Raw genomic sequence first — 15883 nt, 5'->3', positions numbered from 1 at the left:
TAACGCTTCTCGTGGTCTTCTAGGCGTGCGAGTGTCCGCTCTACTGGAAGGCAGCCATGTTCTACGCGGCGGGGGGGGAGAGGACCGGCTTTGTCTCCGTCCACTCCTTCATCGCCACCTGGAGGAAGTAAGAACTTTACTTTTCTTTCTCACTTTTTCACCATATATATATACATATATATATAATCAGCATGATATTAATACATACGCATATATTAATAAATATACAAATACAAACGTGATACACAAATAAATAAATAATAAAAAAAATGAATTTTTGAGATGTAAAAATATATACAAATACATTTATAAATATAAAAATGTGACGTAAAAAATAAATCAATTATCTGTATAAATAAACATGCATTTGTAAATATAGTATTGATATTTGAATATAAATATGCTTGATTTTGTATTGAATTTGCATATGCGGATCGCTTTTTTTTCCTGCTTTTGTGTCGATGAGACATTCCTACCACAAATTGGATGCACCAATAAATGTGATGGTGGAGTTACACACTCCCCTTGAACAAGGAGGGCACTGCACGGAGAGCGGTCTGGGGCACAGACATGGTCCGACACTGGCGAGCCAATCAGAGGCACACTAGGGAGGGTCATATAGTGGATTAAATGGATGGGTAAGTAATGACTAGTATTGATAACGGTTTCAGGTGTGTTGTAGTAGTGCCGTGTCTGGCAACATCCGAAATATCTAACGAAATAAAACTGGAAGTAGGAGGAAGAAAAGATCCGCCATTAATGAACGGATACAGCATTTCAGTATTACTACTTGCTAAGTAGGCCTTAATAGTCTTGGCCTTAGCTCTACGTCGTTAGCTGCTAGCGGGCTAACGTTGCCAGACGTCGTCGTCACAGCAACACCTGTAAAAGCTGTCTAAACTATCTAGTCGATACAACCATGGCAGGACTACAACACACCTCAAACAGTTATCAGTACCAGTTATGACTTACCCATCCATTTAATCCACTATATGACTTTATTTGTAAATATTTTAAAATCTCAAAAATATACCTACAAATATGCGTTTATTTATATAAATTATTAATTCATTTGTATATCACATTTGTATTTGTATATTTATTGATATATGCAGGCTTTCCCGCATCGCTTTGTTGTTAAGGCGGCCGCCTTAACAACAAAGACCCTCCGCCTAAACTAAAGTCTTAAAATAATAAATGTATGTATATATATTTTTATATATATATATATATATATATATATATGTTTAAATATATATATATATATATATATATATATATATTTCAAATATATATATATATAAATGTATGTGTATATATATATATATATATATATATATATATATGTATATATATATATATATAAATGTATGTGTATATATATATATATATATATTTATATATATATAAATGTATGTGTATATATATATATATATGTATATATATATATATATATATAGCTATATATATATATATATATATATACACACATATATATACATATATAAATCATATAGTTGATGTAGATGCCCATATCGGTTGTTCAAATTTACTTTACAAAAGAGAAGAGTAGGAAACTTCTCTTTTTGCCTTATTTGTATTTGACTTTATTAAATGTGTTTATATTATCGTTTGTTGCTAACTAAAGTCTTAACAAGCTGCTACGCTTCGTACTGCCTCTGTCAGTACGTTTCTGCAGCACCCAGCATTGTCCCACCCACACAACCATCTGATTGGTTACATGCAGAGTGGTAACAGCCAATCAGCAGTGTGTATTCAGATCGCTTGGAGTTAGTGCTCACTGCAAAAATGTGTTTAGCAGGTGAGCATAATGCAGTGGACTCTCCCCAAATTATAATAAACACCTCCCAGTCAACTACTAGTACCATCACTATGAGCCCTTTGACGTTCTGGAAACATAAGCGTCAGCTCAGCTCACTCGTACTTCTTGCGGTGAAGGCTAATTAGCTTTTAGTGTAATGTTAGCTCATTTTACGTGCGTGCGTGTGTGTTTCTGTCAGAATGAAAGACAAGCATTATTGACCTACAGTTAACACCTATGTTATTTCACTTTACCCTTTTCTGTGTTGAAGCAGCAAAAAAGGACATTATGTTAAATGAAGAGTTTCTGTCTCTGATAGTTGATATAATAATGTAAGTGCATCATAAAGCCTGCATGAACTCCAGGGTGTTCAGGGATGAATAGTCTCTCCTATTGCTATTGTGCTATTTTTTCAGCTATAGATACATGAGTCATTAATAATGTAGCAGCCTAGTTATGAATGGCAGGGTCCCTGCTATCACATGTTGATACAAATGTAGCATTTACATAATAAAAATCAACTTCCCAAATGCTGTCATAAATAAAGCATGATGAGTTGAGCATATGTCCGCATGTGGCCCCACTTTTAACTCTTTTTTTTCTCCAAACGCTTATTGCAAACGCTTATTTACAGTGAGTCATTAATTTGACTTTGTCGTTATTTTGACATAGTAAATATTGACTTACTAATGAGAAAAACAGTCCAAGTTAGCTGAGATACTTAGTATGTCTTTATTTTGACTTAGTAAATATTGACTTACTCAGACAAAATAATGACATACTTAGTATCTCAGCTAACTAGGACTGTTTTGTGTTTTGTTACGGAAAAAATATGGAGATATATATCGTATATTGCCATGCAGCATACGCAGCGGAAAACACAACCAAAAACTGACGCCCCTTCCCCTTGGAGAGACACCAGCTTAACTACCAAATATTCTGGGGGAAACACTGATATGCAAATGTATTCATATTCATATGCAAATGTATATTTATAAGTTGATGTGAGACAATTGTACTTCCATACTAAACGTTTCCTCCCTCCTATAGACTACTACACAGTTGCCATGACGACGCCTCAAAGTTTGTTTATATGCTCGCCAAGCCTGGCTGTCAGTACCTGGAGCAAGAAGACTTCATTCCTCTACTTCAGGTAAATGACAATCATATTTTTTCTTAAAGGGGAACTGCACTTTTTTTCGGGGTGCCGGGGGGGCGGGATTTCTCCTATCATTCACATTCCTATTTATAAACTATAAGCGCTAATGTTGAGGAACTACTTTTAACAGTTCTCTGATCTACAGGCAGCTAACGAGCGTATGAACAAAAAAGTTGGTCAACTTTGACATCCAATTTATGCCCCGATATTGTGAGAAAGACCAAAAATACATAAACAATATAAAAAGACAAAGACACCTGTGGGAGGATTATGAATAATTCTTCATCTAAACGGCAAGATATAAACATTCCATCAGTCAGCACCCCGGTGAGAGCAGACATTGTATAGTGAGTGATTGATTTACTTTGTTTGTTTGCTGTCATGACGTATGCCATGAGTAGTAGTCTTGTTGTTGTTGTTGTTGTTGAAGGCCTAAACAAACATTGTATAGTGAGTGATTGATTTACTTTGTTTGTTTGCTGTCATGACGTATGCCATGAGTAGTAGTCTTGTTGTTGTTGTTGAAGGGCTAAACAAACATTGTCGTACGCTTAAAATGAGCAAGATACGTAAATATTACATGTTATTATGTAATATTACATAACATACTGTATGAACTTACAGTGTGTATATAAAACTCTGATGGAGTTTTGGGGATATTTTATAGAGCACTTTATAGGACGAATAGAGCGTTTATTTCCGTGTTAGTTTTGACAGCTGTTTTTAATTTAGTTTTAGTCAGAGTCTTTTGATGAAAACATATTTTAACTATAGTCATACTGTACCTCAGTCATCTCCAAACACCAAAAAGCAGTGAAGTTGTCACTTTGTGTAAATGGTAAATAAAAAGAGAATACAATGATATGCAAATCCTTTTCAACTTATATTTAATTGAATCGACTGCAAAGACGAGATATTTCACGTTCACACTGGAAAACTTTGTCATTTTTTGCAAATATTAGCTCATTTGGAATTTGATGCCTGCGACATGTTTCAAAAAAGCTGGCACGAGTGGCAAAAAAGACTGAGAACGTTGAGGAATGCTCATCAAACACTTATTTGGAACATCCCACAGGTGAGCAGGCTAAATTGAGAACAGGTGGGTGCCATGATTGGCTATAAAAGCAGCTTCCATGAAATGCTCACTCGTTCACAAACAAGGACGGGGCGAGGGTCACCACTTTGTCAACAAATGCCTGAGCAAATTGTTTAAGAACAACATTACTCAACAAGCTATTGCAAGGAATTTAGGGATTTCACCATCTACGGTTCGTAATATCATCAAAAGGTTCAGAGAATCTGGAGAAATGATTGCACGTAAGCCATAATGTGCAAAAAACCAGTGTGAAAAGGAGATCACCACATAGCCTCAGGAAGAATTCACAAAACCACTGTCAGTAACTACAGTTGGTCGCTACATCTGTAAGTGCAAGTTAAAACTCTGCTATGCAAAGGCAAAGCCATGTATCAACAACACCCAGAAATACTGCCGCGAACCAAAAAGGGACAAACGGTAGAAAATGACATATGGCTGAATGATTGTTTTCTTTTTTTGTCTCTGTCGTTTTGTTTTTATTCGTCATTTTATTTTGTCGTTTTTTTTGGTCAGTAGGAATTTATTTGTTTTTGTCTTATTTTAGTCGTGAAAAGTAGGTTGTTGACGATAACAACGAAACACTGCTTTATTTAGCAAATACAATGCATGAAAAAAAGAAACACATATGTGAAGTGAAGTGAGTTATATTTATATAGCGCTTTTCTCTAGTGACTCAAAGCGCTTTAAATAGTGAAAGCCAATATCTAAGTGACATTTAAAGCAGTGTGGGTGGCACTGGGAGCTGGGGGCTAAGGTGTCTTGCCCAAGGACACAACGGCAGTGACTGGGATGGGGGAAGTGGGGATCGAACCTGAAACCCTCAAGTTGCTGGCACGGCCACTCTACCAACCGAGCTGTAACGCCCCACCTGTGTTCTTGTCTTACATAAATTTGTGAATGATGGAAGAAATTCCCAAAAAAGGTCCTGGTTTGATATTGAGGTTAGATATCAGTCTGATAGATAGATAGATAGATAGATAGATAGATAGATAGATAGATAGATAGATAGATAGATAGATAGATAGATAGATAGATAGATAGATAGATAGATAGATAGATAGATAGATAGATAGATAGATAGATAGATAGACAGATAGTACTTTATTGTGTATCAGAAAGTATCTAGTAACAAACGTGTCTGCATCTTTCAATTTGATGCTTCATGAGCTTAACTCCATGTATTATTATGACCAGTGTGTGTGTTGCCAGACACTTAATCATCATTTTTATGTTTAGCATTCTTCTTTGTTGGACTCATTACCCTTGAGCACACATTTTCTTACATTGCACACTACTTAATCATGCATACTATAATAGTATGCAATGGGTATGTACTCTATGATACCTGACATTATGGTATCCCATCAATATCAAAGTATCCACCAATACTTCAAGGCCTACTGAAATGAGATGTTCTTGTTCAAACGGGGATAGCAGCTCCATTCTGTGTGTCATACTTCATCATTTCCCCATATTGCCATATTATTTTTGCTGAAAGGATTTAGTAGAGAACATCCACGATAAAATTAGCAACTTTTGGTGGCTAATAAAAAAGCCTTGCCTGTACCGGAAGTAGCAGACGATGTGCGCGTGATGTCACGGGTTGTGGAGCTCCTCACATCTCAACATTGTTTACAATCATGGCCACCAGCAACGAGAGCGATTCAGACGGAGAAAGCGACAATTTCCCCATTAATTTGAGCGAGGATGAAAGATTTGAGGACGAGAAAAGTTAGTGAGGCACGAAAAAAAAAAAAAAGCGACGGCTCCGGGCAGCAGTGTGAGCGTTTCAGATGTAATTAGACACATTTACTCAGATAATTCTGGAAAATCCCTTATCTGCTTATTGTGTTACTAGTGTTTTAGTGAGATTATATGAGTAAAGTCATACCTGAAAGTCGGATGGCTGCGGTGAACGGCAGTGTCTCAGAGAAAGCCGATGAGGAGCTAAGATCACAGCTAGCTGCTTTTTGACAGCTACAGGAGGAGTCCCATAATCCACTGATGTCTCCAGTAAGAGCTGACAATTTTCCCATCCAAAAACCTGCTGGTTGACGTAGAGAAACATGTTCGCTTGACTGCTCTGTGTTAAAGCTTCACAACAAACAAAGAAACACCGGCTGTGTTTCGGTGCTAAAGGCAGCTGCAATCCACCGCTTTCCACCAACAGCATTCTTCTTTGATGTCTCCATTATTAATTGAACAAATTGCAAAAGATTCATCAACACAGATGTCCAAAATACTGTGTAATTATGCGATGAAAAGAGACGACTTTTAGCCGCAAGTGGTGCTGGGCTGATATGTCCGCTCCATCCCGAGGTGTCACACGCACGCGTCATCATACGTGTCATCATTCTGCCACGTTTTCAACAAGAAACTCTGCAGGAAATTTAAAATTGCAATTTAGTAAACTAAAGCGGGCGTATTGTCATGTGTTGCAATGTTAATATTTCATCATTGATATATAAACTATCAGACTGCGTGGTGGCTAGTAGTGGCTTTCAGTAGGACTTTAAAGGGGAACACTATCACAATTGGCTTATTTGATTTTTTGATTTTTTTTTCAAAATTTTACCTATCAAGGAATATCCCTAAACAAAGCTTTAAAGTGGCTGCTTTTGGTTATCTGTGAAGCCATCGTCCATTTTCCTGTGATGTCATCCAGTGATGCCAATATGGACAGCACAGCAAGATATAGCAACATTAGCTCGGATTCAGACCCGGATTTCAGCGGCTTAAGCGATGCAACAGATTACGCATGTATTGAAACAGATGGTCGGAGTATGGAGGCAGATAGCGAAAACGAAATTGAAGAAGAAACTGAAGCCATCGAGCGAATAGCTATTGATGCTATTCGGCCATGTTTGCCTTAGCATCGCCGGTCAAATGTGGAGACACTCCGGCACATTCCATGGGGGTCTGGTGGCAGATTTCTTTGACTTTATCCTTGGAAATGCATCTGCTTTGAGTGTCGCAGGATATCCACACAATCTTGCATTCTCTGTCGTAGCATAGCTTTCGTCGGTAAAGTGTGTGGAACAAACGACTGACCATTTCATCGGCTTTCCTCGCACCCTCGTGTTTTAATCAAGTTTCGTCCAATTTCTTGCCACCCTGGCATCTTTGGGCCAGTGGTGCCACTTGAATCCCTCCCTTAGAGTGTTGTTACATCTCAGTTAGTGTTGTTACATCTCTGTTAGTGTTGTTACATCTCTGTTAGTGTTGTTACATCTCTGTTGGTGTTGTTACATCTCTGTTAGTGTTGTTACATCTCTGTTAGTGTTGTTACATCTCTGTTAGTGTTGTTACATCTCTGTTAGTGTTGTTACATCTCTGTTGGTGTTGTTACATCTCTGTTAGTGTTGTTACATCTCTGTTGGTGTTGTTACATCTCTGTTGGTGTTGTTACATCTCTGTTGGTGTTGTTACATCTCTGTTAGTGTTGTTACATCTCTGTTAGTGTTGTTACATCTCTGTTAGTGTTGTTACATCTCTGTTAGTGTTGTTACATCTCTGTTGGTGTTGTTACATCTCTGTTAGTGTTGTTACATCTCTGTTAGTGTTGTTACATCTCTGTTAGTGTTGTTACATCTCTGTTAGTGTTGTTACATCTCTGTTAGTGTTGTTACATCTCTGTTAGTGTTGTTACATCTCTGTTAGTGTTGTTACATCTCTGTTAGTGTTGTTACATCTCTGTTAGTGTTGTTACATCTCTGTTAGTGTTGTTACATCTCTGTTAGTGTTGTTACATCTCTGTTAGTGTTGTTACATCTCTGTTAGTGTTGTTACATCTCTGTTGGTGTTGTTACATCTCTGTTAGTGTTGTTACATCTCTGTTAGTGTTGTTACATCTCTGTTAGTGTTGTTACATCTCTGTTAGTGTTGTTACATCTCTGTTAGTGTTGTTACATCTCTGTTAGTGTTGTTACATCTCTGTTAGTGTTGTTACATCTCTGTTAGTGTTGTTACATCTCTGTTAGTGTTGTTACATCTCTGTTGGTGTTGTTACATCTCTGTTAGTGTTGTTACATCTCTGTTAGTGTTGTTACATCTCTGTTAGTGTTGTTACATCTCTGTTAGTGTTGTTACATCTCTGTTGGTGTTGTTACATCTCTGTTAGTGTTGTTACATCTCTGTTGGTGTTGTTACATCTCTGTTGGTGTTGTTACATCTCTGTTGGTGTTGTTACATCTCTGTTAGTGTTGTTACATCTCTGTTAGTGTTGTTACATCTCTGTTAGTGTTGTTACATCTCTGTTAGTGTTGTTACATCTCTGTTGGTGTTGTTACATCTCTGTTAGTGTTGTTACATCTCTGTTAGTGTTGTTACATCTCTGTTAGTGTTGTTACATCTCTGTTAGTGTTGTTACATCTCTGTTAGTGTTGTTACATCTCTGTTAGTGTTGTTACATCTCTGTTAGTGTTGTTACATCTCTGTTAGTGTTGTTACATCTCTGTTAGTGTTGTTACATCTCTGTTAGTGTTGTTACATCTCTGTTAGTGTTGTTACATCTCTGTTAGTGTTGTTACATCTCTGTTAGTGTTGTTACATCTCTGTTGGTGTTGTTACATCTCTGTTAGTGTTGTTACATCTCTGTTAGTGTTGTTACATCTCTGTTAGTGTTGTTACATCTCTGTTAGTGTTGTTACATCTCTGTTAGTGTTGTTACATCTCTGTTAGTGTTGTTACATCTCTGTTAGTGTTGTTACATCTCTGTTAGTGTTGTTACATCTCTGTTAGTGTTGTTACATCTCTGTTAGTGTTGTTACATCTCTGTTAGTGTTGTTACATCTCTGTTAGTGTTGTTACATCTTTGTTAGTGTTGTTACATCTCTGTTAGTGTTGTTACATCTCTGTTAGTGTTGTTACATCTCTGTTAGTGTTGTTACATCTCTGTTGGTGTTGTTACATCTCTGTTGGTGTTGTTACATCTCTGTTAGTGTTGTTACATCTCTGCTAGTGTTGTTACATCTCTGTTAGTGTTGTTACATCTCTGTTAGTGTTGTTACATCTCTGTTAGTGTTGTTACATCTCTGTTAGTGTTGTTACATCTCTGTTGGTGTTGTTACATCTCTGTTGGTGTTGTTACATCTCTGTTGGTGTTGTTACATCTCTGTTAGTGTTGTTACATCTCTGTTGGTGTTGTTACATCTCTGTTGGTGTTGTTACATCTCTGTTGGTGTTGTTACATCTCTGTTGGTGTTGTTACATCTCTGTTAGTGTTGTCACACCCTCTGACAACACACCCACCAGGCATGATGTTTCCAAGGTTCCAGTAAATAGTCGAAAAAACGGAAAATAACCGAGCTGACACGCGGTGTTTGTAATGTGTTTGAGAAAATGGCGGCTTTATTACCTAAGTGACGTCACGTTCTGACGAGAACAATAAATAGAAAGGTGTTTAATTTGCCAAAATTCACCCATTTAGAGTTCGGATATCAGTTTAAAAAAATATACGGTCTTTTTTCTGCACCATCAAGGTATATATTGACGCTTACATAGGTCTGCTGATGATGTTCCCCTGTAAGAAAACAATATGGCTGAGCTATCAGAAGTGTAAAAGTTATGTTGCCACACCCCTAATTATTCTGATTATTTGCTTTTTTTGTCCAACTTTATTTGTCTTCTTCCTTCAGGACATCGTGGACACACACCCTGGACTCACCTTTTTAAAGGATGCACCTGAGTTTCACTCACGCTACATCACAACGGTACATCTTCCAACCTTCTCATGCTTTATTATGTTCAACTGTTTTAATGACGTCTTCAATATACTTGAAGTACTTCTGCTAATGTTCTACTTTGTTCACTTTTTACTAAAACACTAATTCCAATGTCATAGATGTCATATATCACATACAACAATGTCATAGATGTCACATACAACAATGTCATAGATGTCATATATCACATACAACAATGTCATAGATGTCATAGATCACATACAACAATGTCATAGATGTCATATATCACATACAACAATGTCATAGATGTCATATATCACATACAACAATGTCATAGATGTCATATATCACATACAACAATGTCATAGATGTCATATATCACATACAACAATGTCATAGATGTCACATACAACAATGTCATAGATGTCACATACAACAATGTCATAGATGTCATATATCACATACAACAATGTCATAGATGTCATATATCACATACAACAATGTCATAGATGTCATATATCACATACAACAATGTCATAGATGTCATATATCACATACAACAATGTCATAGATGTCATATATCACATACAACAATGTCATAGATGTCATATATCACATACAACAATGTCATAGATGTCATATATCACATACAACAATGTCATAGATGTCACATACAACAATGTCATAGATGTCATATATCACATACAACAATGTCATAGATGTCATATATCACATACAACAATGTCATAGATGTCATATATCACATACAACAATGTCATAGATGTCACATATCACATACAACAATGTCATAGATGTCACATACAACAATGTCATAGATGTCATATATCACATACAACAATGTCATAGATGTCATATATCACATACAACAATGTCATAGATGTCATATATCACATACAACAATGTCATAGATGTCATATATCACATACAACAATGTCATAGATGTCATATATCACATACAACAATGTCATAGATGTCATATATCACATACAACAATGTCATAGATGTCATATATCACATACAACAATGTCATAGATGTCATATATCACATACAACAATGTCATAGATGTCATATATCACATACAACAATGTCATAGATGTCATATATCACATACAACAATGTCATAGATGTCACATACAACAATGTCATAGATGTGTGTGCCAGAAGGACATAATGTTAGCAGCACTAGCATAAAAACATCATATATTCCTAAAAACATCATATATTCCTAAAAACATCATATATTCATAAAAACATCATATATTCATAAAAACATCATATATTCCTAAAAACATCATATATTCATAAAAACATCATATATTCCTAAAAACATCATATATTCATAAAAACATCATATATTCCTAAAAACATCATATATTCCTAAAAACATCATATATTCATAAAAACATCATATATTCCTAAAAACATCATATATTCATAAAAACATCATATATTCCTAAAAACATCATATATTCATAAAAACATCATATATTCATAAAAACATCATATATTCATAAAAACATCATATATTCCTAAAAACATCATATATTCCTAAAAACATCATATATTCATAAAAACATCATATATTCCTAAAAACATCATATATTCCTAAAAACATCATATATTCATAAAAACATCATATATTCCTAAAAACATCATATATTCCTAAAAACATCATATATTCATAAAAACATCATATATTCATAAAAACATCATATATTCCTAAAAACATCATATATTCCTAAAAACATCATATATTCATAAAAACATCATATATTCCTAAAAACATCATATATTCCTAAAAACATCATATATTCATAAAAACATCATATATTCATAAAAACATCATATATTAATCAGCTGACTTTCTCGATGTGTAGTGAAGCCTTTTGACGAAGCTGAAAGTAACATTCACGTCGTCCATCCGGGAAGTGACAAGGATGTGTTGTGAGAAAAGCTCCCTGTCTGCGTCAGGTCATCCAGCGGGTCTTCTACGTGGTCAACCGCTCGTGGTCGGGCCGGCTCTCCATGACGGAGCTGCGACGGAGCAACTTCCTGGAGACGCTGGCGCTGCTGGAGGAAGAGGACGACATCAACCAGATCACCGACTACTTCTCCTACGAGCACTTCTACGTCATCTACTGCAAGTTCTGGGAGCTGGACAGCGACCACGACCTCTACATCGACCACAAGGACCTGGCCCGCTACAACGACCACGGTAAAATACAACATTTCAAGGTCAAACTTTCAAGTTTCATGGAGAAAAAGCATGTTTATTGATATATTATATATATCTATATACATGGCTTTTTAAACCTATTTTTCTAATCGTCATGGCAAAATCCAGCACTTTAAAGTCCTACTGAAAGCCACTACTAGCCACCACACAGTCTGATAGTTTATATATCAATGATGAAATATTAACATTGCAACACAACAATGAACACATGAACTTAAAGTCCTACTGAAAGCCACTACTAGCCACCACACAGTCTGATAGTTTATATATCAATGATGAAATATTAACATTGCAACACAACAATGAACACATGAAACACTTAAAGTCCTACTGAAAGCCACTACTAGCCACCACACAGTCTGATAGTTTATATATCAATGATGAAATATTAACATTGCAACACAACAATGAACACATGAATTTAAAGGCCTACTGAAAGCCACTACTAGCCACCACACAGTCTGATAGTTTATATATCAATGATGAAATATTAACATTGCAACACAACAATGAACACATGAACTTAAAGTCCTACTGAAAGCCACTACTAGCCACCACACAGTCTGATAGTTTATATATCAATGATGAAATATTAACATTGCAACACAACAATGAACACATGAAACACTTAAAGTCCTACTGAAAGCCACTACTAGCCACCACACAGTCTGATAGTTTATATATCAATGATGAAATATTAACATTGCAACACAACAATGAACACATGAATTTAAAGGCCTACTGAAAGCCACTACTAGCCACCACACAGTCTGATAGTTTATATATCAATGATGAAATATTAACATTGCAACACATGACAATACGCCCACTTTAGTTTACTAAATTACAGTTTTAAATTTCCCGGGAGTTTCATCTTGAAAACGTTGTGTAATGATGACGTGTACGCAAGACGTCACGGCTTTTTAGGAAGTATGAGCGCTGCACACACACACAGCTAAAAGTCGTCTGCTTTAACGGCATAATTACACAGTATTTTGGACATCTGTGTTGCTGAATCTTTTGTAATTTGTTCAATTAATATTAGAGAAGTCACAGTAGAAAAATGGAGTTGGGAAGCTTTAGCCTTTAGCCACACAAACACACGGTGATTCCTTGTTTAAAATTCCTGGAGGTGAAACTTTCCTATGAATCAGAGCGGACATGGATCCCGACTACATGTCAACCAGCAGGTTTCGGTGAGAAAATTGTGGTTAAAAAGTCGCTTCTTAGCGGAGATCAGCTGAGCTTGTGCCGTCCATAAAGCTGCCGTCGACTTCCCCAAGACACTGCGGGTGGACGTACACTTCCGACTATCAGGTACTGTTAAACTCACTAAAACACTAGCAACACAATAGAAAGATAAGGCATTTCCCTGAATGATCCTAGTAAATGTGTCTAAAAACATATGAATCTGTCTCAATGCAACGTGATTGCAATCGCGTTTTGTTTTTTTTTACTTTTTTTTTATTTTTTTCTAGTCCGCCGCTATCAATATCCTCAAACACGAATCTTTCAATATCCTCAAACACGAATCTTTCATCTTCGCTCAAATTAATGGGGAAATGTCGTTTTCTCGGTGCGAATAGCACTTTTTTTGTTGGAGTCTCCCATTAAAAACAATGTGAAGATGTGAGGAGACATCAACATCGTCTGAGACTTCTGGTACAGGCAGGACTTTTCTGCAGTTGCCAACTTTATCATCTATGTTCTCTACTAAATCCTTTCAGCAAAAATATGGGGAAATGATGAAGTATGACACATAGAATGGAGCTGCTATCCCCCTTTAAATAAGAACATCTCATTTCAGTAGGCTTTTAATTGCAAAAAAATACAAAGTTTTACACACACAAAAAAAAAAAATATATATATATATATATATATATATATATATATATATATATATATATATATATATATATATATTGCATCATGTATGGCTTTTTAAACCTATTTTTGCATCATCATGTAATACAGCACTTTAATTGCAAAAAAATACAATGTTTTACACACTATATATATATATATATTTTTTTTTTTAATTTATTTATTTATTTATTTTTTTTTTATATATATATATAAATCTCCTGACGATTGAGGGAACCCCTCATGAAACAGTTCTGTAAAGAGGAAGTAGTCTTGTGATTTTTCCCACACCTACATATATATGTATATATATGTATATATATATATATATATATATATATATATATATATATATGTATGTATGTATGTATGTATGTATGTATGTATGTATGTATGTATGTATGTATGTATGTATGTATGTATGTATGTATGTATGTATGTATGTATGTATGTATTTTTGCATTATGTATGGCTTTTTAAACCTCTTTTTGCATCGTCATGGTAAAATACAGCACTTAAATTGCAAAAAATACATTGCTTTACGCAAAAAGAAAATACAATGATTTTCGAATCCTTTTCAACTTATATTTAATTGAATAGACTGCAGAGACAAGATACCAAATGTTCAAACTGACAAACTTTAATTTTTGCAAATAATCATTAATTTGGAATTTAATCTCAGTCAATCAATCAATCAAAGCTTATTTATATAGCCCCAAATCACAAATGTCTCAAAGGACTGCACAAATCATTACGACTACAACATCCTCGGAAGAACCCACAAAAATCTCAGCCATTTTCTGACCATTTTGATAATATTACAGAGCCTAGATGGTGAAATCCCTAAATTCCTTGCAATAGCTGCTTGAGAAATGTTGTTCTTAAACAATTTGCTCGCACATTTGTTGACAAAGTGGTGACCCTCACCCCGTCCTTGTTTGTGAACGACTGAGCATTTCATGGAAGCTGCTTTTATAGCCAATCATGGCACCCACCTGTTCCCAATTAACCTGTTCACCTGTGAGGTGTTCCAAATAAGCGTTTGATGAGCATTCCTCAACGTTCTCAGTCTTTTTTGCCACTTTCCAAATGAGCTAATATTCGCGAAAAATAACAAAGTTTTCCAGTTCCAACATTAAGTATCTTGTCTTTGAAGTCTATTCAATTGAATATGAGTCTACTGGACACAATCATGTGAACATTTGTCGGCGTTAAGTCCAACCAGATGAGTCATATTGACTTGAAGTTTCTCCCACAGCTGCAACAAACCTCACTCTATCTTGTCTTTGCAGCCTTTTAATTGAATATAAGTTGAAAAGGATTTGCAAATTGTTGTATTCTGTTTTTATTTACCATTTACACAATGTGACAACTTCACTACTTTTGGGGTTTGTACTAAAACCACGCAATATTATTTTAGTTATTTATTTTTGAATAGGAACACACTATATGTCAAAATCTACCATTTTAAATTTGATTAGATTTTAAGTCAAATCCCCCCCCCAAAACAAGTCTCACGGGAAAAAAAAACAAAAAAAACCCTTAAATATAATAAGTACTTATGCTGCATTTTTTTTAAATCATGTAAAATGTGAATCCTGAATGGTGCAACTTCAATGTTTGTATTCTAATAAAGTTCACTCACACGTCGGTCTTATTGGTTGATATTTGAACAAATGTGACCAAAGTTTGTGTGAACGAGGAAAGAAAATAATGAGCAAAATGTGTCTGCTCTCTTTTTTGTTAGCGTCGTCCAATCGCATCATCGAGAGGTTGTTCTCTGGCGCCGTGACTCGGTAAGTGGAAATGCGCGCACGCGTCCAAAACGTGCATGACATCGTCATGACAACCGCATGACGACGCTCCTGGGTTGCTAGGGGTAACGCCGTGCAGAGAGAAGGCCGCATGAGCTACGCAGAGTTTGTGTGGTTTCTCATCTCCGAGGAGGACAAGAAGAACCTAACCAGGTAGGAAACATTGTCTCGATCGGGGGGCGTCCTA

General features: G+C 35.8%; 1 protein-coding gene across 5 annotated transcripts in view; it reads left to right on the top strand.

The window, feature by feature from the left end:
- The window catches only part of ppp2r3a (protein phosphatase 2, regulatory subunit B'', alpha), a 172908-nt gene that overhangs the window by 151171 nt on the left and 5854 nt on the right, over positions 1 to 15883 (top strand). For all 5 annotated transcript variants that reach the window (XM_061896358.1, XM_061896356.1, XM_061896354.1 and 2 more), the window contains 6 exons: positions 24 to 127; positions 2873 to 2975; positions 9714 to 9788; positions 11755 to 11998; positions 15630 to 15678; positions 15760 to 15849. In XM_061896358.1, coding sequence (XP_061752342.1) covers positions 24 to 127; positions 2873 to 2975; positions 9714 to 9788; positions 11755 to 11998; positions 15630 to 15678; positions 15760 to 15849 — 665 coding nt within the window. The remainder of the gene's footprint in view (positions 1 to 23; positions 128 to 2872; positions 2976 to 9713; positions 9789 to 11754; positions 11999 to 15629; positions 15679 to 15759; positions 15850 to 15883) is intronic.

This window comes from Nerophis ophidion, linkage group LG03 (assembly GCF_033978795.1).
Source record: "Nerophis ophidion isolate RoL-2023_Sa linkage group LG03, RoL_Noph_v1.0, whole genome shotgun sequence".
NCBI lineage: Eukaryota > Metazoa > Chordata > Actinopteri > Syngnathiformes > Syngnathidae > Nerophis > Nerophis ophidion.
The sequence above is the reverse complement of the archived record's forward strand: the minus strand, read 5'-3'. Positions and strand labels throughout refer to the sequence as shown.